Source organism: Typopeltis vanoorti, chromosome 7, assembly GCF_054136105.1.
Source record: "Typopeltis vanoorti isolate ZY-2024b chromosome 7, IOZ_Tvanoo_1.0, whole genome shotgun sequence".
Classification (NCBI taxonomy): domain Eukaryota; kingdom Metazoa; phylum Arthropoda; class Arachnida; order Uropygi; family Thelyphonidae; genus Typopeltis; species Typopeltis vanoorti.
Genome location: NC_143555.1, coordinates 145,588,729 through 145,611,856, shown reverse-complemented (window position 1 = coordinate 145,611,856; position 23,128 = coordinate 145,588,729). Strand labels below are relative to the sequence as shown.

General features: G+C 35.4%; 1 protein-coding gene across 2 annotated transcripts in view; it reads right to left on the bottom strand.

The window, feature by feature from the left end:
• LOC150105168 (serine/arginine-rich splicing factor 1-like) overlaps positions 1-23,128 on the bottom strand; it is a 47,015-nt gene that overhangs the window by 7,053 nt on the left and 16,834 nt on the right. For both annotated transcript variants that reach the window (XM_090395510.1, XM_090395511.1), the window contains exons 2-3: positions 20,841-21,007; positions 9,749-9,921 (exon numbers count right to left, since the gene is read on the bottom strand). In XM_090395510.1, the coding sequence (XP_090251636.1) occupies positions 9,749-9,921; positions 20,841-21,007 (340 nt within the window). The remainder of the gene's footprint in view (positions 1-9,748; positions 9,922-20,840; positions 21,008-23,128) is intronic.

The window sequence follows — 23,128 nt, the reverse complement described above, 5'->3', positions numbered from 1 at the left end:
TGTCCATTCACCCTACTCATGACAAATATTGGAATGCCAAATCACAAGCTTCAAGATCTTCAATAAACAGTATGCTATCTCTCTAACATCGATCACTGGGGTGTAAAGAATCTAGCCACCTTCAATGCTTCTGAAGCATTATCTGTCTAAAAACAGATCATAGTACATCTCTTTCTTTTAATACTTAGCTTGGGTCAAGAACCAGATTTCTTATCTTGGAGTGAGATGTAGATTCATCCCTTCCTACCCCAAACATCACTTCTATAGTAACCTCAGCCTCCAAAAAATTCGGTATCCTTTTCAAGCTACATTTCGTCCACCTAGTATACTAACTCTCCGTACAAATCCCAAATCCATCCAACTTTAGAATAATGCTCGCACATTTGGGATGATGCACCAAATACCACTGTAAAAGTTCTTGCTGCTGCTGTCAAAAGAGGAACTCAACTAATTGACAATCCCCTCTCATGTGCACAGTCACTGTTCAGCTAACATCCATCATTTTTCCCATTTCTATGAAATCTATAAAATAAGCAACAGCTGTCCAACATGCATTTCCAGTTCAACTACTAACCTGTCAAATCTGCTCCTCCTAGTCATGTTTGATTCCACATATATCTGTCCTCTGGAACAGCTTTTCCCATCAAGTATTTCCCCCTATGAAGACTACAACCACCAGCTATTAAAAAAGAACAGGTTTCTTTCTTCTTTCTTGACCCCTTTCTGCACAATATCAATTTCCTATAACTTTGTGTGTGGAAGCAATATTAGAAAATAAAAAATATATGAACAGAGAATGACAAACCATATCCAAAACAGTATCCTATAGAAATTTATAGCAGCTTAAGAAGTGAAGGTGAGTTACTAGGCTCATATCTTTCACTCATTGCAAGAGACCATATGGCCAAAAATACAAACAACATGCCACTCTGATCACTTGCTTATACCAAAATTATGATAAGAACCAACTGGCTTGCTCATAACAGGCCAGTGAGCCTAATTAAGGAAAACAAGATGGAGTGGTTTCTTTCATGCTGTCTAGCAGTCAACTATTAATTTAGCAAAAAATGATGATTCCAGGATGAAGTATGCTATGCTCTTCTATACAGTATAGTTACTGTACATAGAAAACACAGAGTACTTAAGGATATAATACAAGGAAACATGTCTTTTAGACCAAATGGTACTGTTTTTTTTTCTATCTCAGGTGGACTGCAAATAGAAAGGGAGAGGAAAAGGTACATGTATTTGTTCAAAATAAACAAACCAACTTCTTTTTGAAGCTATAGAACTTACAAAATGTCTTCAGAAAAACAGCATTTTACACTTTATAAATCAGCCAATACAATAAAAGGCACAAGCTTTTTCAAACCACTGCAGAGAAAATATGGAAAGCTAACAAAGTCAGTATAATAAGAAACGGCAAGTGAAACTAATGAATTATTTTTCTGTGGAAGTATGACAAACATGGGGAAACACAGTTGAAGACATCAAGATACTGGATTACTACTTCTTAGCCAGAAAGCCTCCAACATGTAGCAAAAAATCTATAGAAAGGCACATTGGTATCTTTAAAATTTCTAGCAGAAGTAATTTTTCAACTTATTACTGACAATTGTGTAGCGCTGAATAATTTTAGCTTGTAAGATTTTATCAAATATCATTTGACTACAATAAACTTTTCCTATAACAACCCACGAAGAGCAGGGGATGGTTTGTAGCAAAAGGTTTACAACAGTGAATTGTCCTCTAGAGCAGTAAAGATGGAATGAGAATTTAGTGGTTTGTTAAAGTGTATTCACTGTTTTGGTGTTTATTATGGCAAGCTGTACGTAAATTGTGGAACCTTACTTCACTTCCCGAGTCTGAACAGAAATGATGGTCTGAAATTATCCATCTTATGCTAAATAGTTTTGCATTGTGTAGTTAGTATTTTTTTATTTTTTAATCCAGTGTCTCTCAAATTTGTACAGTTAGGAATGTAATTTAGCCTGTGCTACTCATATGATTTACAAGTAGGTACTCTAGACACTAGTGAAATTTCTGTTCTAAAGTTTCATGTAAGTAATAAGTCCATACTTAACCTTAAGGAATGCAAACATCTGAATGCTACACTTTTCTCTTCACCCAGAAAATTACTGCGTATAATCCTGGAAAGGAATGCGGCTTCCACTTACCCCAGTTCATTCGGTAATTAAAGACTGAACGATGTCGGCGAGCAAAAAAAAAACTTTTTTATATTTGATCTCATACACGAGAAGTCGAAGGACCTACAAGCACATCAGTGCAGTCTGTGGGGTGCAGATTGGGACGGAGATAGAATTTTTTATTCAGCTTTAATGTGATGGAAAAATCTTTGAGAAGAACATGAAAAAAAAAAAAAAAAAAAAAAAAAAAAAGCATGGGCACTTAGCTCTAGTTTGCCAAATTTTTATTTATCCAAACCATTTCTTCCTATATCTTTGAGAAATGCTCTCATTTCTCAAAGATATAGCAATTTCAATTCATATACCCAATAAACTTAGTGCCACTATTAAAGAAAATTCAGGAAACTATTTTAATGAAATTTCACTTATTTCCACAAATAAAATTCAGCTGCTTCAAATCACAACCATGAGAATGAAGATCTTCAGGTACACCAACTCCTCATACTCATTTTTAAATGTAACATTATTCCTTGAGATGGTTTAATTCTGTAACACCACTGTAAAAATGAAATAAGCTAATTCTTAGAATTAGTTTTTAAAATTAGCACATTTTATCTTCAATACACAAACAAGCAACCCACAATCTTGGAAAAATATAAGACTTATAGGAGCAATTTGAGGAAAAAATTTAGTAAGGAGCAATTTGAGGAAAAAATTTAGTATTTTATAATATCAGCATGGGGTGCTTCAGGGTCAATGCTGTATAACTGAGAGGAGACCTCCACATAGCCTTTAAAGGAATGCGGAGAACCGACCAGGGCTTCTGACCTAATGTCCAATCCTCACCTTCTCGTGGTGCACCCTGTTGGGTATCTACTTTGATACTGAACGAACGAGGATGGGCTGGCAATTTGGGATTTAGCCGACCAAATTGTATTCTTATTGGTTAAATCAAAATAAAAAATGATGGTACAACATGACAAAATTTCATGCCGGCTGGGGCGTCGCCCGGTTAAACAAGGCCCCCGTTGTTTTCGCCAGGGAACCAGGGCGAACAGCGAAAAGTCCAGCTACTGCAACAAATATGAAAACAAACCCCAACTCAACATCACCACAGTTAAAGATCGGTACTATCAACGTAAGAAGCCTGAATGGCAAAGAAATGGAGCTAGCTGAGGAATTAGATAAGTACCAGATCGACATAATAGGGGTGACTGAAACAAAAAAGACCAAAACTGGTGAGGTCTTTCTGAGCAATAAATACAAAATGTTATATTCAGGCAATGACAATCAAGGAAAAGAAGGAGTAGCCATAGTATTCAACACAAAATACGAGGCTAATCTTCTTGAATGGCAGTCAGTCTCAAGTAGAGTAATGTGGGCAAATATGAGAATGGGGAACTGGACAATGAGACTTATTTGTGCCTATGGTCCCACAGAAGGTTCTACTAAGGTAGAAGTAGAGGAATTTTTTGAGGCTTTAGAAAAAGCAACTGACACAATGAAAAAGGAAAAGTTGGTCCTTGTTGGGGATCTAAATAGTAGAGTAGGAAATGATTGTGAGACATACAAAAATATTTTGGGAAAATTTGGAGAAAAGAGCAAAGCTAGTAATAATGGCAAATATCTGTTGGATTTCTGCTCAGGACATGGACTGGTTATTACTAACACCATGATCCAACATAAAAATGTGCACAAATTCACATGGAGAGAAGAGGCTAGGAATAAGAAAAGTCTCATTGACTATGTTATTGTTGATAGTGATGTTTTCTCCCTGGTGCAGGACACCAGAGTGTACAGAGGATTTGAAATTGGAAGTGATCACTATTTAGTCTTGAGCAGGATAAAATTGAATTTCATATTGAAAAGAATAACATGTAAGAAAGTTTTAAAGCGAATAAAAGTTGAGCAGCTCTCAGATGTGAACTGTAGACTAAAATACAGAAATATTATTGAAAAGAAAATGAAAGAGTTTGAGAACAGGAATCAAACCTTGGAGATTCAGTGGCAAACTCTGAAGGAAACATTGATTGATTCTGCCAGAGAGGCATGTGGTGAGGTTGTGTGCAAGGATAAAAAAATCAGAACTCCCTGGTGGACACAGGAAGTTAAAGAGGCAGTGAAGGAAAAGAAGAAAGCATATCAAAAGTTCCTGGCAAATAAGTCAGCTTTTACTCTTACAGAATACAGAGACAAATGTAAGAAAGCTAAACAGTGTGTAAAACTAGCTAAACAAAAGTCATGGGAGGACTTTGGCAAGAATATAGAAAATAAATATCAAGAAGGTGGCAAAATATTCTGGAGGTTGTTGAAGAAGCTTAGGAATGGAGGAAAGTGTGCTGTAAAAGGAATTAGAGATGATAAAGGTGAAATGAAAACAGGAGAAAAAGATATCCTTGAAGTATGGAGTAATTACTTTGAAAAACTGCTAAATGAAACAAGCAGTGATGACAGCACAGTGATAAAAAAACACTGACCAGGCATGCAGTCAGGAATACATATCCATACTTGAAGTAGAAAAAGCCATCAAAGGCTTGAAATGTGGAAAGGCAGCAGGAGTAGATGATATTTGACCAGAAATGCTGAAGTATGGTGGTATAAAAGTCTTACAGTGGCTGCACTGCATAGTTAAGAAAGCCTGGACAGAGGGACAAATTCCCGATGATTGGAGTAGAGCTCTCATAGTACCCATATATAAAAAGGGAAATAAAACTGAATGTGAGAATTACAGAGGTATTTCCCTACCGAGTGTTCCTGGCAAGATCTATGCAAGTATACTTGAGAAACGGTTGAGAAGAATTGTGGAAGAAAAGCTTGGTGAAGAACAAGCTGGATTCAGGCCAAATAGAGGCTGTCAAGATCAGATCTTCACTTTACGACAAATAGTCGAGAAAGCATGGGAATATAACAAAGATCTGTATTTAAGTTTTGTCGATTTGGAAAAGGCATATGACAAGGTGCCAAGAGAGAAGCTATTCAATACGCTGCAGTTATATGGTGTCAATGGGGCATTATATCAAGCAATACTTAGTCTTTATTTGAGTTGTGAGTCAGCAGTTAGAATTGAAGGAAGTTCAGGAAGATGGTTTAATGTTAAATCTGGTGTGAGACAAGGATGTACATTATCCCCTCTGTTATTCATTATCTATATGGATCACATTATGAAGGAATGTGGTATTAAACCTGATATCAAAATTGGAGATGTTAATGTCAGCTCTTTGCTTTATGCGGATGATGTTATACTTCTAAATAAATCCGCTACAAGTCTGCAAGATTCTCTGACTAAATTGAATAGCTGTTGTAATAGATATGGTATGAAAGTCAGCAATAAAAAGACAAAGACAATGAAAATAGGCAGAATCATTGAAAATGTCAACTGTGTTGTGAATGGAGAACCTGTGGAACAAGTAAAACATTTCAGCTACTTAGGCACAATTTTTACTGAAGATGGTAAACTAAATATAGAAATAGACAACAGAATCAGCAAAGCTGGTATCGTGGGACGTCAATTGAATAAATTCATATGGAATAAGAGAGAAATTAGTCGGAACACTAAATTAGCTGTATACAAGACTGTGTTCAAACCAATTTTAACTTATGGATCTGAGAGCTGGGTCAGAAGTAAAACACTTGACCAAAGACTAGAGACCGCAGATATAAGAGTCCTGAGAAAGATCAGAGGCGTGAACAGATGGCATCAATGGCAATATCATATTAAAAATGAGGATATTAGGAAAGAACTTGACATTGTCAGCATCCAGGAATGCATTAGCAGAGCTAATCTCAGATGGTATGGTCACTTAAATAGAATGGGAGAGGAAAGATTAGCAAAACAAGTGTTCTCTGCCAGGTTGGCAGGAAAACGACCCAGAGGAAGACCAAGATATAGGTGGATTGATACGGTACAAAGTGCCTTAGATGATAGAAATATAAGATCTGATAATGTTGGAGTCTTGACAAGTAACAGACTGATTTGGAGGAAAATTGTAGATAGGAAGTTAGTAATGATGTAATTTTTTCATGTAGTACTGTCATATCCTGTACACCCCTTGAGGGTACATGGCAGGAATTTGATGATGATGATGATGATGATAATATCAGCATATTTATTTGATAGCACATAATGAAAATGATGTTTGCAGGATATAATTTACCAGCAGAACCAATCGTATCATCATATACTGACCTGTTTTCATCCATAGTAGTTTCCCCTCCTCATCTGTAGTGTACATGTTCCAAGTCCCCCCCCCCCAATTAATACCCAAAATTGCAGATAGTACCAAACTCTACATATACTATGTTTTTTCCTATACATGCATACCGTTGATAAACTTTAATTTATAAATAAGGCACAGTAAGAGATAATAATCAGCTAACACCTTTTATCCCCCTAAAGGGAGTAGGCAAGGGCTTTTGACCCTATCTAGCTTTTGGACTGAATGGGCAGTTCAATCTCCAAGAGTAGCCAAGCAGAAATAGCTGGCCCATGACTATCACTAATTATAATAATAAGCGGCAAGCAAGTGCTGCCATCTCTTGGTACCTAACCCTAACAGGATGTGTAACTGTCTGAAATAATAAGGGTGCTATGGTCGATTTTCTTGAGTTTATAAAATAAAATAATTATAAAAATATATTGTAATAAGTTATGTGAATGGAATCTTAGCAACCTGATAATACTTTTTTTTTATGAAGTCGAGAACTTTCACTTAAAAGGAAGCACTTTTTGGCTTCTCTTTGCCATATCTGAATTGCCAGCAGCTTTGGGATCATTAAGTGAAATAAAGGTTACTTGAACACAAGCACTGTGAAATTGTGATAGTCAATCTGATAATTGAGACAGCTACTAAGTATTAATGGGTGGATAGCGTATACAGTACAGCATGGATACGCTGGACAAAGGGATGATTCACATCCCAGACAGGGCGGCATGAGATTTCAATCATGCTATTCAGAATGGTGGGCAATTTAAAATGTATGATCTATTTATTTCTAGAATTTTCCATTTTATATTTCTGGACTGCAGTTGACAGCAGGTAACTGAAACAACAAATAAGGGGAGTGGGAACTACTGTTAACCAATTTCTTTTTTTTGAATAAAAGTAAAAAATTAATGAGTGTTTTATATGATAAGAAGTGCATTATTTTATAAGGCATCATTTTTGGATGTATCAACTAAGTGGTGTATGAAATGCAGCACAAGATTTTGTTTTTAGATCTCTTTTCCTCATCATCACCTTTTAGATCTACAAAATCAGATCTAAAAGCACTCATTGTATCATTCCACCTATATCATGAACTTCACCAATATTTTCCTTGATATTTGCTTTAAAAAAATACTTCTACATCATTTATTCATGTATAAATAGGGAAATATTGATATAACTCGTGGAGATAAAAGCCTATCAAATGATGCAATGTGCAAAATGGCAAATGTCAGATGGTCCACGAGGCTCTTCAAAAAAGAAGTATGCTTATGTATTGCTAGAATGTTTTTTTTTTCCTTTCACTTTATCAATGTCCATTAGTTGAACTATAGAGAGAGCAAGGTGGATGCAATTTGATGCCCCAATCACTTGAAGCTGACTTTACTTGTTACTATTAAGGATCTTTGCTGGCATTCTTCATAAATGACAGTATTGGGAATGTGGTCTTGCCATGTCTATCCTGGTAATGATCAAAGGTATGTTATTCCAAAGCTATTGACATTAACCGCTCGCAGAGTAGTACCATGTCTGGGAACTATATGTAAAATATGACCTGACTTGTGGTGATTAAATTGGATTTCCAGATATTAGTTACAATTTTCATGGAACTGAAGAGCTTTGGGTTTTCTTTTGACTATGCCAGAGTATCGACGTAGCAATATATTTCTAATCCAGCTTTCTCGTGCTTGTGGCAATACTGGTTTGAATAATAATTTGCATACTGCAAGCCTCTTTTGGCTGTTCTATATATATTTTTATTTTCACCCTCCCTTACCACTAGCCTGCCTCATCAATTACAATTTGCCATCCTCACTAAAAATTGTGCCTAAATAGTAAAGCTAAAATGTAATGTAAATTCTACAGGTTCCTAGTTATTGCTAGCTTCCATACCAAAGTATTTAATTTGGCTCAAAACTACTTAGACTCATAATAGATTTAGTTAATATAATAAGTTTAGTACGTTATATTCTGTGGATGACATTAATCTTATATTTGAATATCACGGCATGACCCTGCTCTACTTGATTTTATAAACCATGATTCGTGTACATCCCTCGATCATAACTCAACACCGTCAACTTATTAGATATATCACTCTGTACAAACAAGGTTCATTAAACCATACACAAATTGTGTTTTGAAATTTTGCCCTTTGTGTCTTAGAAAATGCTTTTAATGAGATCAACAAAGGTTTTCAATAATCGCCCCCACCCCCTTAAATGATTTATATTTCTCATCTAGTTTTCATAAAGAAAATTTGTCTTCTTGAAAACTGGTTTGCTAAATCAAGCTTGGTTTCAAATTTTCTCAGCTGAAATTTAAGTATTCTTGCATAACTCCCTTCTTGAACACTCAACCTATCTAATTCTCACATTTAGTTTGTATCTCCCTTTGTATCATGACCACTCTTCTGGATTACACAGTTCAGCTACTGCAAAAATTTATATCACACACATCAGCGTTTCTAGTTTTTCACCTCATATTTATACATAATCCACATTACATTCCTGCTGATGTTTTCAACATCTAACAATTTTTCAAGGTAATTACTCCAAACATCCAAATTATCTTTATCCACAGTTTGTATACTATCTTTATGATTTGTTTTGTGGTACTCTCACCTCCATTCACAAGGCAAGGTATGAATATCAATACTACATCTGCTCTAAGTTATCATAGCCCAGAATCCTTTGAATTAAGATATACATAGATGCCATTTTAATTAAAGAGGGTTCCAAGGCCCTTTTTTCCTAAGTTCCTATTGACCTAACGTGTAACAAATGTGAAAGTCATTGTTATGTTCTCTTTTGAACTAACTATTTAATGAATAATTTTAATTTTCACAATGAAAGCTCAATTTTAATAACATTTAATATCATTAAAACTGTGTATACGTGTGAAAAATCTCTGCCCAGATGGTTGGTTAAAATGAAAATGACAGTATGGACCCAAACTTACTATGCATAGAGCTTTGTACTGTGAACAGCTCAACTGTAAAATCATTTACCAAGAATTACAAACACCAGTCTGGTTGGCTCCAAATAGTTATGTTAGACTATCTACTCTGCAGCCAAAATGCTGTGGGTTTGAATCCCACCATGGGCATGGATTTTTGTGATGTTCTTCAATGATTCATACACATTCTCCCAAGATTGACTGGGTCACCAGAGGAAAAGCAGACCCAACCCTCCCCATTTGGGAAAGAGGCCTTCTTCAGCAATGAGTGAGAGAGATCAGAGGCTGAAGAGAATACAATATCTAAAGAACAAAGAAAATTTTTAGAAATATGCTCTAAAAAGAGGGAGAGAGGAAACACACTTCTAGAAAATATATATCCTATTGAAAATATTTTTATGAGGGAAATAAAAACTTGTTCCCAAAAAATAAACTTACTTCATGTGAACGGAATCTGGAATCATCAAGCTTTTTTACAGCATATTTCATATCTTCATATCTAAGAAATTCGACTACACCACTTCCATCTTTATGGACATCTGCATAACAAACATCACCAGCCTCTCTCATATGGTCTTTAAGATCTTGCCAACTTCCAGTTGGAGGTAAACCTATAAAGTAAAAATAAGTATTTTAAAAGATGTACTGCACTATGCAATTTATAATAATAAAAAATGCATCAGATATGTAGTAACACAAAAAGGAAAGATGCAAAACAAAATCAAGAAAAAACAAAAGGAAAAAACTTATTAACTTCAAGATGACTAACACTATCTGTGTTATTGCTTTCTCAGACTTCATTTCTGGCAGTACTAATGAAATGTGAAAAATTCCTCAGTGCACTGGAGATTCAATGTCAAGTCATCATCATCATATTCCTGCCATGTACCCTCAAGGGGTGTACAGGATATGACAGTACTACATAAAAAAATTACATCATTAGTAACTTCCTATCTACAATTTTCCTCCAAATCAGTCTGTTACTTGTCAAGACTCCAACATTATCAGATCTTATATTTCTATCATCCAAGGCCCTTTGTACCGTATCAATCCACCTATATCTCTTGGTCTTCCTCTGGGTCGTTTTCCTGCCAACCTGGCAGAGAACACTTGTTTTGCTAATCTTTCCTCTCCCATTCTATTTAAGTGACCATACCACCTGAGATTAGCTCTGCTAATGCATTCCTGGATGCTGACAATGTCAAGTTCTTTTCTAATATCCTCATTTTTAATATGATATTGCCATTGATGCCATCTGTTCACACCTCTAATCTTTCTCAGGACTCTCATATCTGCGGTCTCTAGTCTTTGGTCAAGTGTTTTACTTCTGACCCAGCTCTCAGATCCATAAGTTAAAACTGGTTTGAACACCGTCTTGTATACAGCTAATTTAGTGTTCCGACTAATATCTCTCTTTATTCCATATGAATTTATTCAATTGACTTCCCACCATTTGCTGATTCTGCTGTCTATTTCTATATTTAATTTACCATCTTCAGTAAAAATCGTGCCTAAGTAGCTGAAATGTTTTACTTGTTCCACAGGTTCTCCATTCACAACATAGTTGACATTTTCAATGATTCTGCCTATTTTCATTGTCTTTGTCTTTTTATTGCTGACCTTCATACCATATCTATTACAACAGCTCAATGCCAAGTAATATAGTAAAATGCATTAAACACATTTTACCAATACCAAAATATTTTAAAATCAAATGACATGAGATACCTAACCCAAGTTCCAGGTATTCATAACTATACAGCGTTGTGACAACTCATGTTTCCCAGCAAAAAATGGAATGAAAATCTGCATAAACAACTAAGTATGCATGCACACATCGATTATATAAATTTATGCCTCTAGCACCTAAAAGAGCAAGTGTCCAAAGTGCATTCATTCTAAGGAATTTGAAATCCACAATAAGTTTCCTTAAATTTGAATATATGAGGGTTGTAAATAAAGTAGTGGCAACACTTTCAGGAGACTTAGTTGGTAACTCAAATGTTACTCTTGACAGATAGAGGCACTAGTGTCCTTGCATGTAACGCTCTAAAGATGTGTTCACAAGATTAGAACAATGTTCCTGGGTTAAGGTCCTAGTTGCATGAGGTAAAACTGTGAGCGACAGTTATCGAGGCATTAGGAAAGTCTGTGGCAACAGTGGCCTACTGTACTGTCACAAGACAGTACAGCAGGGCATTCAGTCTTCAGAAGACCACTGATACGAAAGTTCTGAGAAAGATTAGGAGAGTGAAAAGATAGCATCAGTGGCAATATCATGCTTAAAACGAGGATATTAAGATAGAACTTCAACATCGTTAGCATTCAGGAATGTGTTAGCAGAGCTAATCTCAGGTGGTACAGCCACTTAAACAGAATGGGAGAGGAAAGATCAGCAAAACAAGAGCTCTTTGCCAAGTTAGCAGGGAAAAGACTCAGAGGAAGACCAAGATGTAGATGGATTGATACAATAAAAAGTGCCCCAAGATCTGATATTGGAATCATGACAGATAACAGACTAATTGTTACAGGAAAATTGCTGATTAGAAGTTAATAATGATGTAACTTTTTCATGTAGTAATATCATGATATCCTATATACCATATGATGATATGAAATATAGCGATTTCAAAGGGCACAGTAGAATTTTTCTGCACCTGAACATGTATTATTTGTATAATTTGCATTATTACATATTTCCACAATTTCAGCCTATTTAAATCATTCTTTAAGTGCTGCATATTTTCATCATTAGTAATCAGTTGTATATATCCCCTTCAAATTTGGCCTCCCACGATGAGTTGTGATTCCATGGAGGCCTGAATAATAATAATAATAATTATGTCAATGTAAAAGCTAAATAACAATGGATCAAGTACTGGTCACCTTAAATCTTGCAGGCTCATGTCCTCTATCCATGTGAGCAGTCTGAAAAAAATTTACTATCAAATTTATGTCTACATTTCTAACATTTCAGAAATCATGAATACCCATAATTTAGAATAATTTGAATCTACGTCTAGAGAGTCAAGATCTTACTATAATGGTATTCCTAATGCAAACTGATTTTTTTCCATACTCCACTTGAAGATACATGCAAAGTGCCCACCAATAAATATTAAGCAGGCATTATGGAACTCACTGATGAGCCAAACATTTCAATCCTCATTCTTGTAATATGCAAACTATCTGTGTTGTATGATGAATGCTAAAATAGACAATTTCACATTAGGCATTTGTTCAAAACTTATACTTTCTAAAACGCTGAATCCACTATGAGAAGAAATATATATATATTGTTACATAGTATTTTCTATGTTAAATAGTCAATTTAATCTTATTATACATTAGTTTACTGCTTCTTGAATCTATCCTTTTGCTTACTTAAAACCTTATACAATCAAAATCCTACTGGCTGCTCTATTGTTATGCCGTAATGTCTATTGTTATATCGTAATTCTACTTCTATAATAACACTCCTTCTAATCTACTGTCGTGCCCCTAAAATATTAATTCAGATTTATTTCCTCTTCAGATATTGGCAAAATTTATATTTTGCTGCGCCAGCCAATATCCTATAACAGAAGAGACTCTTGTTCAGGAAATAATTCAAAATTTAAAAGGATACACACGATATTTTATCTCACGCTAGCGCTGTGCAGATTCAGTTAGCAGTCGTAGACCGAATCTCATTTAAGCATTTATATCTAAATTCCTTCCTGCCAAAAAGGTTCTATTTCATAAGTGGTGGTTTGAATTCGTAATCAGACATAAACTTAGGTATAAGGTACAAAACATAAAACATTTACAGTTATGTGTAAGTTTAAATACTCAATGGATCAAAATTCACTCTAAGTTAAGGGTTATGCTAAATCACAATGAATCTGAGTAAGTTAAATCCTTCAATTATGAAAGGATAAGATTAGGTTTAAGCATAATACTGCTATATATACTATATATAAAGGAATATATATACTACTATATATATTCCTTTCACAAGTTATTCACAGAACATGCACTGAACACTTTCATTAATACTCTATCAATAATTATCTTAATTCTAAATTTCATTTTTAGCAAGCCTAGCCATTCACAAATTACTGCCTATTAACAACTCTTCTTTGTTCCACAAAGGCTTAATTAATTCAGTCAAATTCTCACTAAAATGTTCTCTACTAGTGTCCTTTAGTTACAATGCACACAAATTTCTTGTTCTTTTAAACGAATTTTAAAATAGAACGAAAACTTTTACATTACCGGATTCTTTCAGATTTCATGCTGCCATCTCATGTAGGTCTGGATTACCTTACTGCATATTCTTCAACCGTCTTTGCACCTGGCAATGTACTATGCTTTTTCTTCTAATCGTTTCCGACTGTTGCGTGCTGTCTACTGCTCGGCAGAAATGTTCTCAAATGGGACGTTCTGTTAAGGCTTGATTCCACATAGGCCGTAATATCGCGATCAGCTCTGCTTGAAAATCTTCAAGCATTCTCAAGAAAAGAACCTGCCGTCCTTCATTACCATAGTCGGCCCACCGCTCTCTCATGAATCCTCCAACCAACTCCCCCTAAAACTCGAATCTAGCAACCGAAGATCAAAAGGTCAAAAAGCGCCTTAAGACTGCGTGCTTTATCTTTTATTCGCCGTATTTGGGCGCCCTCTATTCGATGTGGTTTTCACCCACGAACCCCATCGTTCATGCCCTTTGGGTGATCCTACACTCTCCCTAACCTGTCAGGTTACGTTATTCTAGGTAGCCGCTCTGACGTCATTTTTCCACGTAAGTATAGCCTCCACCACTACACTCGACTCGCACAGATTATACGTGATAATTCCGGATTACTACTTATAATTTTTTCCAGAATTTCGCAATGTACTAGACAGCTTACTTGGGAATTACAAATAACCTAACAATAACTCTCACTATATGACACACATGGACTACACATTATTACATAACATAAAACAATACTTCATAATTATTAGCTGATGTGCAGATATCTCCTTAATTAGTAGTAGGTATCATGTTAAATCCTGAATAAAGAATTTACTTGTAAAGCTCTCCATTCAGGATCTAACAATATTAACAAAAATATTGAGGTAAGATAATTTACTTTATTGCATAGTGCAAAATTGAGCACTGAAGTTAGTTATGATTTGTACCAAAACTATAACCAATTTTAGATTAATTTTCTTAAAACATTTGCTTCTTTAATAGGAAAATAAATACAAGAATATCTTAATTATCCAAACTTCAAGTAATTGTATCTGCAATTAAGTGACCTTTTAAATGGTTAGTTTCTGAATTGATCTTTCAAATTATCTAATTATCTGCTGCAGTCTGATAACTAAAAGATTACTGTACTTACAAAATATGGAATAATTTGTTTAATTAAAATGTGGCAATTTAATCTCCTTTAGACTGTAGGGATAATGTATCAAACTTGAGATAAATGCTAAAATAGACAAGTTGCGCATAAGGTATTTGTTCAAAACATATACTTTCTAAAAGCTGAATCTACTATAAGAAGGTATATATATATATATATATATATATATTACACAAAAATATTAAGGTAAGATAATTTACCCAAACATTTCTTTCAATACTGCAGGTAAAAGAATGTTTATGGCAGAATAATTTTAATGCATGTCGATGGTAGGGAGCTAACTGAATCAATCTAAATAACAGAATTACTAAGTAAAAACTTTGTTAAGAGTATATCATTAAGGTGGTGATATTGCAGGAACGTGAGAGGCAAAGGCTTATATGGGAACTGAGGTAAATGAAATGGAAGTACATAGTATATTACAGAACGTTAATGTGAATACAACTGTGGGATTGGATGGTATACCAGATCAAGTTTTATGTGAGGCTGTCAGGGAATTGTCAGTGCTCTTGATCATATTGTTTGATCTAAGCATCAACTCCGGGTTAGTTCCAAGAGGGGAAAATAGTTCCGTGACATAAAGGAGGGTCCAGGGCTGATGTATCATCATCATCATCAAATTCCTGCTATGTACCCTCAAGGGGTGTACAGGATATGACAGTACTACATGAAAAAATTACATCATTACTAACTTCCTATCTACAATTTTCCTCCAAATCAGTCTGTTACTTATCAAAACTCCAACATTATCCGATCTTATATTTCTATCGTCTAAGACACTTTGTACCGTATCAATCCACCTATATCTTGGTCTTCCTCTGGGTCGTTTTCCTGCCAACCTCCAGAGAACACTTGTTTTGCTAATCTTTCCTCTCCCATTCTATTTAAGTGACCATACAACCTGAGATTAGCTCTGCTAATACATTCCTGGATGCTGACAATGTCAAGTTCTTTCCTAATATCCTCATTTTTAATATGATATTGCCATTGATGCCATCTGTTCATGCCTCTAATCTTTCTCAGGACTCTCATATCTGCGGTCTCTAGTCTTTGGTCAAGTGTTTTACTTCTGACCCAGCTCTCAGATCCATAAGCTAAAACCGGTTTGAACACCATCTTGTATACAGCTAATTTAGTGTTCCGACTAATATCTCTCTTATTCCATATGAATTTATTCAATTGACTTCCCACCATACCAGCTTTGCTGATTCTGTTGTCTATTTCTATATTTAATTTACCATCTTCAGTAAAAATTGTGCCTAAGTAGCTGAAATGTTTTACTTGTTCCACAGGTTCTCCATTCACAACACAGTTGACATTTTCAATGATTCTGCCTATTTTCATTGTCTTTGTCTTTTTATTGCTGACCTTCATACCATATCTATTACAACAGCTATTCAATTTTGTCAGAGAATCTTGCAGACTTGTAGCGGATTTATTTAGAAGTATAACATCATCCGCATAAAGCAAAGAGCTGACATTAACATCTCCAATTTTGATATCAGGTTTAATACCACATTCCTTCATAATGTGATCCATATAGATAATGAATAACAGAGGGGATAATGTACATCCTTGTCTCACACCAGATTTAATGTTAAACCATCTTCCTGTACTTCCTTCAATTCTAACTGCTGACTTACAACTCAAATAAAGACTAAGTATTGCTTGATATAATGCCCCATTGACACCATATAACTGCAGCATATTGAAAAGCTTCTCTCTTGGCACCTTGTCATATGCCTTTTCCAAATCGACAAAACTTAAATACAGATCTTTGTTATATTCCCATGCTTTCTCGACTATTTGTCGTAAAGTGAAGATCTGATCTTGACAGCCTCTATTTGGCCTGAATCCAGCTTGTTCTTCACCAAGCTTTTCTTCCACAATTCTTCTCAACCGTTTCTCAAGTATACTTGCATAGATCTTGCCAGGAACACTCGGTAGGGAAATACCTCTGTAATTCTCATATTCAGTTTTATTTCCCTTTTTATATATGGGTACAATGAGAGCTCTACTCCAATCATCGGGAATTCGTCCCTCTGTCCAGACTTTCTGAACTATGCAGTGCAGCCACTGTAAGACTTTTATACCACCATACTTCAGCATTTCTGGTCAAATATCATCTACTCCTGCTGCCTTTCCACATTTCAAGCCTTTGATGGCTTTTTCTACTTCAAGTATGGATATGTATTCCTGACTGCATGCCTGGTCAGTGTTTTTTTTATCACTGTGCTGTCATCACTGCTTGTTTCATTTAGCAGTTTTTCAAAGTAATTACTCCATACTTCAAAGATATCTTTTTCTCCTGTTTTCATGTCACCTTTACCATCTCTAACTCCTTTTACAGCACTCTTTCCTCCATTCCTAAGCTTCTTCAACAACCTCCAGAATATTTTGCCACCTTCTTGATATTTATTTTCTATATTCTTGCCAAAGTCCTCCCATGACTTTTGTTTAGCTAGTTTTACACACTGTTTAGCTTTCTTACATTTGTCTCTGTATTCTGTAAGAGTAAAAGCTGACTTATTTGCCAGGAACTTTTGATATGCTTTCTTCTTTTCCTTCACTGCCTCTTTAACTTCCTGTGTCCACCAGGGAGTTCCGTTTTTTTTTATCCTTGCACACAACCTCACCACATGCCTCTCTGGCAGAATCAATCAATGTTTTCTTCAGAGTTTGCCACTGAATCTCCAAGGTTTGATTCCTGTTTTCAAACTCTTTCATTTTTTCTTGAATAATGTTTGTGTATTTTAGTCTACAGTTCACATCTGAGAGCTGCTCAACTTATATTCGCTTTAAAACTTTCGTACATGTTATTCTTTTCAATATGAAATTCAATTTTATCCTGCTCAAGACTAAATAGTGATCACTTCCAATTTTAAATCCTCTGTACACTCTGGTGTCCTGCACCAGGGAGAAGACATCACTATCAACAATAACATAGTCAATGAGACTTTTCTTATTCCTAGCCTCTTCTCTCCATGTGAATTTGTGCACATTTTTATGTTGGAACATGGTGTTAGTAATAACCAGTCCATGTCCTGAGCAAAAATCCAACAGATATTTGCCATTATTATTAGCTTTGCTCTTTTCTCCAAATTTTCCCAAAATATTATTGTATGTCTCGCAATCATTTCCTACTCTGCTATTTAGATCCCCAACAAGGACCAACTTTTCCTTTTTGATTGTGTCAGTTGCTTTTTCTAGAGCGTCAAAAAATTCCTCCACTTCTACCTTAGTAGAACCTTCTGTGGGACCATAGGCACAAATAAGTCTCATTGTCCAGTTCCCCATTCTCATATTTGCCCACATTACTCTACTTGAGACTGACTGCCATTCAAGAAGATTAGCCTCGTATTTTGTGTTGAATACCATGGCAACTCCTTTTCCTTGATTGTCATTGCCTGAATATAACATTTTGTATTTATTGCTTAGAAAGATCTCACCAGTTTTGGTCTTTTTTGTTTCAGTCACCCCTATTATGTCGATCTGGTACTTATCTAATTCCTCAGCTAGCTCCATTTCTTTGCCATTCAGGCTTCTTACATTGATAGTACCGATCTTTAACTCTGGCGATGTTGAGTTGGGGTTTGTTTTCAGATTTGTTCCAGTAGCTGACTTTTCGCTATTCGCCCTGGTTCCCTGGCGAAAACAACGGGGGCCTTGTTTAACCGGGCGACGCCCCAGCCGGCATGAAATTTTGTCATGTTGTACCATCATTTTTTATTTTGGTTTAACCAATAAGAATACAATTTGGTCGGCTAAATCCCAAATTGCCAGCCCATCCTCGTTCGTTCAGTATGAAAGTAGATACCCAACAGGGTGCACCACGAGAAGGTGAGGATTGGACATTAGGTCAGAAGCCCTGGTCGGTTCTTTCTCCACATTCCTTTAAAGGCTATGTGTAGGTCTCCTCTCAGTTATACAGCTTTGACCCTTAAGCACCCCTGATGTAGCAAGTTACATCAGGGGTGTAACTTGCTACATCAGCATGGCTGATGTAGCAAGTTACTGACTGATCAACGTATCAGGAATTGTTGTCAAAGTATTGGAGAAATTGGTCAAGAACAAAATAGAGGCATGGATAGATGGAAATGGGATACTGTTTTGTGGGACAACATCGTTTTGTGAAGGGTAGGCCATGTCTCAGTAACTTGCTCATGTTTTATAATACATGAGGATCCCTGCAGCATGCCACTAGTCACAGGCTATCTTTTGGACTCCAGAATGAACTACTTCCTATCTCTCCATCAACCACCCCATATTCTACAGTTTACTGATTAGAATTCCATGTAGTATCCTGTCAAGGCCTTTTTCAACTGAGATAGATAAAGGTAATGAGTTTACAGTGATACTGCTGGACTTTGCAAAAGGCTTTGACAGGATCCTACATGGAATTCTAATCAGTAAACTGTAGCACATCGGGTGGTTGATGGAGAGATAGGAAGTAGTTCATTTAGGAGTCCAAAAGAAAGCCTGTGACTAGTGGCATGCTGCAGGGTTCTGTTCTTGGACCACTACTGTTTAATCTGTATGATATAGGAAAGGATTTGAGAGGAACTGTTTAGATGTTTGCTGATAATGCAAGGCTGATGAAGTCAAAATTTTGCAGGATGATTTGTATAGATTGAAAGATTGGGCAAAGGAGAATGGATGTTAGTTTATGATTGCGAAGTGTAAGGTTATGTATTCTGGGGTGAAAAGAGTACCAGCTGCATACCACATTGGTGGAACTGTACTCCACAAAACTGACTAAACCCGAGACTTGGGAGTGTTAGTGAATAGGGAGTAGCAAAAGTGGTTAAAGCGGTTCATCAGATTATCTAGTTAATGAAGAATACTTTGATGAATGGAGGCAAGCAGGTTATTGTTCCTCTTTATTGAACCTTGATAAAATTCCATCTTGACTACTGCACACCAGGGTTTCTTGCTGATGAGGAGGTGGAGAGGATCCAGAGGCAAGTAACCAAGATGGCAGCAGGTATATGGAATGAACCTTACAAAAACAGGTTGAAGATTTGTGGGTTACAGAAAATGGTTGATAGGCAGAAAAGGGTGATGTGATTGAGACATACAAATTACTGAGGGGTTTTTACAAGATTAATTCAGAAATTTTTTTTGTCAGAACAGGTCTGATGGTGGGGAACGGAATAAGAATGTAGTTAGCAAGGAAGTTAGAACTAGGTTTTAAGTGAGAGAGAGTAGTGAATGAGGGGAATAGGTTGCCAGTCTATTGTGGGTGCCATGACTGTGAAGGAGTTTAAAGAAAAGTATGATAGACACTACACAAATGTTGGATAGTTCTTGACATGTTTAGGGCCTCCCTTGATGAATAATAATAATAATAATGTAAAACTATAGCCTATTAACCAAAAAGATTTAAAGTAAAGTCAAACAGATATTAATAGTAGTCAATAGAATATCTTCAAAAGGTTGATGGTTCAATCAATAAATCAATATTATGCTTGATTTTATAACTGGTTGTGATTAATTTTAAAATACACTTAACTTAATTGAAATTAACTGATATCTATTGTAGTCAATACATTAACACGAAGAAGACAATATAGCAATAATGGAAGAATATAATATGTAATAAAGAAAATTGAAAATAGGTAACCCAGTAATAGAGAAATACAATTGGACTGGCTAGCCAGCTAATATTATTTGTATGGTGGATAGCATACCCACTCATCAACCAACAGGCACTGACTTCCAATTCTGCTGAGGACATGGGTGTTTTTGAATATCTTTATACAGGAGATGAATTTCAATGTCCATGTAAGACAGACACCCATCATTTATTAGAGGCCTGAAGTGGCTTGAAAAATTTCCATGTCTTTAGAGCAGGATTTCCATATGACATAAAAATTTTAAAAAATAAACTTAGTCCTTGCACAATACAAATACTATAGGTACACATCCTTTTGTTGAAATGTACTTGGTGCACATTTGCACATAAAACAACATAATGAATTAGCATTCACAGAACTTATATCAACCTGAAACTAGTTATTTAAAATGATAAAAATATGAAAATTCACTCACACATTTCAGATAAAATATCTGTAAATTTAGAACAGTAGAATTTACTGAAAAACTACTTTAATGCTTTAATTCAGGATGCAACATACCTGAAACCAGAACTCTATACTGTGAGCGGCGTGCAGGTGGGCCTCTTCCACGTCCACGTGAGCCTCCCATTCCACGACCAGGACCATTTCCACGAGGAAATTCAACTCTTAACCTGTACCCATCATAATCATAACCATCACGGGCTTGAACAGCATCTTCAGCATCTCTGTTCAAGAAAGGGTAGTGGAGATTAGTAAAGGTGAATAATGTAAGGTTACTCACTCATACAAATACATTTGTATTTTTCCATTTTTCTAAAAACTAAATCTATAATATTGTGTAACCTTGGAACATTCAACTATTCTACATGAAAAATAGTTTACTTGACAATAAATTAAAGATGCCAAGAAATTATATTCTTGGTTTAATCCATTAACCAGTATAAGCAAACAAACTTTGCACCTGACGTTAACTTCAGGACTGGACAACTCATATATATAGAGGCTAATGGCATCACATCACTTGCCTTAGTATCCTATAATGCAAAGCACATATCCTTACAGACATGTATAATGCTATGTATGGTAAGAGTCACTATCCAGACTGGTTTCGACCTTTATTGAGGTCTCATCAGTGGGAGCCAGATCCAGAAGCAATACCACCAACTGCTTGCTTATGCTTGGATAATGGATTAAACCAAGAATATAATTTCTTGGCATCTTTATAATATAACCAAGTGAAAAACTTCCAACATCCATCTTTAATCCACAGTATTTTAGTAATAAGGTGCGACACCTTTTGGCTACTCATATATGGAAATGTGACTTCTGCATTACTTTCACCTTGGTATCACTTTTGGGTCTGGCTCCCACTGATGAGACCTCAAAGGCTCAAACTGGTCTATAGTGATCCTTCTCACAAACCATAGCATTATACATGTCTGTAAGGATAGGTGCTTTGCATTATGGGATACTAAGGCAAGTGATGTGAAGCCATTAGCCTCTATATACAAGTTGCCCAGTCCTGAAGTTACATCAGGTGCAAACTTTGTTTGCTTACACTTGGATAAAGGATGAAATCAAGAATATAATTTCTTGGCATTGTTAATTTATAGTACAACCTAATGGAAAAACTTCCAATATCTACCTTTTTACTTGACATTTAAAATTCTCATTATCTAAAATCAGTAAGAATAAGAATGCTGCTGTAATCAATATTCAAATATCTCAGAAAAACATTAGTTTACTGAATTCTCCTTTAAAACTATTGGGAAAGGATTAATGACTGATATGAAAGGTTAAGTAAAGTAACTACTAAATTCACTATTTAAGTTACTGAAAGGACTTGTAATTAACAAGTAACTTCAGTTTGTAACTTTAACGTGATATGTGCAAGTGAAGAAGGCTTGTAAAACTCTTGGACAACTCTCTCTCTCTCTCAAAAAAAGTATTTCATATATCATTTGATTAATAACACAAAAGTTAAATTATCAAACTTTGTTCTGTTATTATTATTAACAACCGATCTCCATGTCAGAGATTCTATTATGTTCTATGGACATTCTTTTCACCATGATAATCTTACTTTTCACTCCATACAGACAACTTCACCACAAACTTCCTCCTCTTTTTTTTTTTTTTTTAACTTGAAGTGTCTAAGATCTTGTTTTCAAACTCTTACTTTTCTCCAAATAATAATATCTAAACTCAATTCACACCTGAAATCAACTCTTTTTTACAGCTTTCATACCTATGTTGTTATAAGAGTTCACAGTTAATTTGTCTTCTGTAATCACAGTTCAACCACCAGAAAATACATGCAATTAACAGAAAAAATATGTAGTAGGTATAATGTAGGTGATGTATCATATAGCATTGCACTGCATGATCTACAATGAGTCCTTTTAACTATATGGAGGTAGTCTGTAATAATAATAGTATTTATTGTGTATGATATTAAAAAATTTGCAATATCGACTGACTTATTTTAACAAATTTCTTTCCAGTGTGAATGAAGAGTTTCAGCCATGTAAGCATATAGAAAACTACTAGGATACAATTTGACTGCTGGCTGGCCTAATTCCAAAAACATTCTAGTAACATTCCAAATAGCTCTAAATTTGTATAACAGGTACAGACAATACTCATTATACAAACAAGCTAGCCTACAGTTTTTTTTTAGTCAACAATTATAAATTTCTAGTATTTCTTTCATAATCACTCATTTAAATGATTATGTTAAGAAATAACGGAAAACTGAATTAAATTCTGAATGCACATTAGCTGGATACATCAGGATAACAATGAGCAATTAATTTTTATTAACTGCCTGGATGACAAAAAAAGTG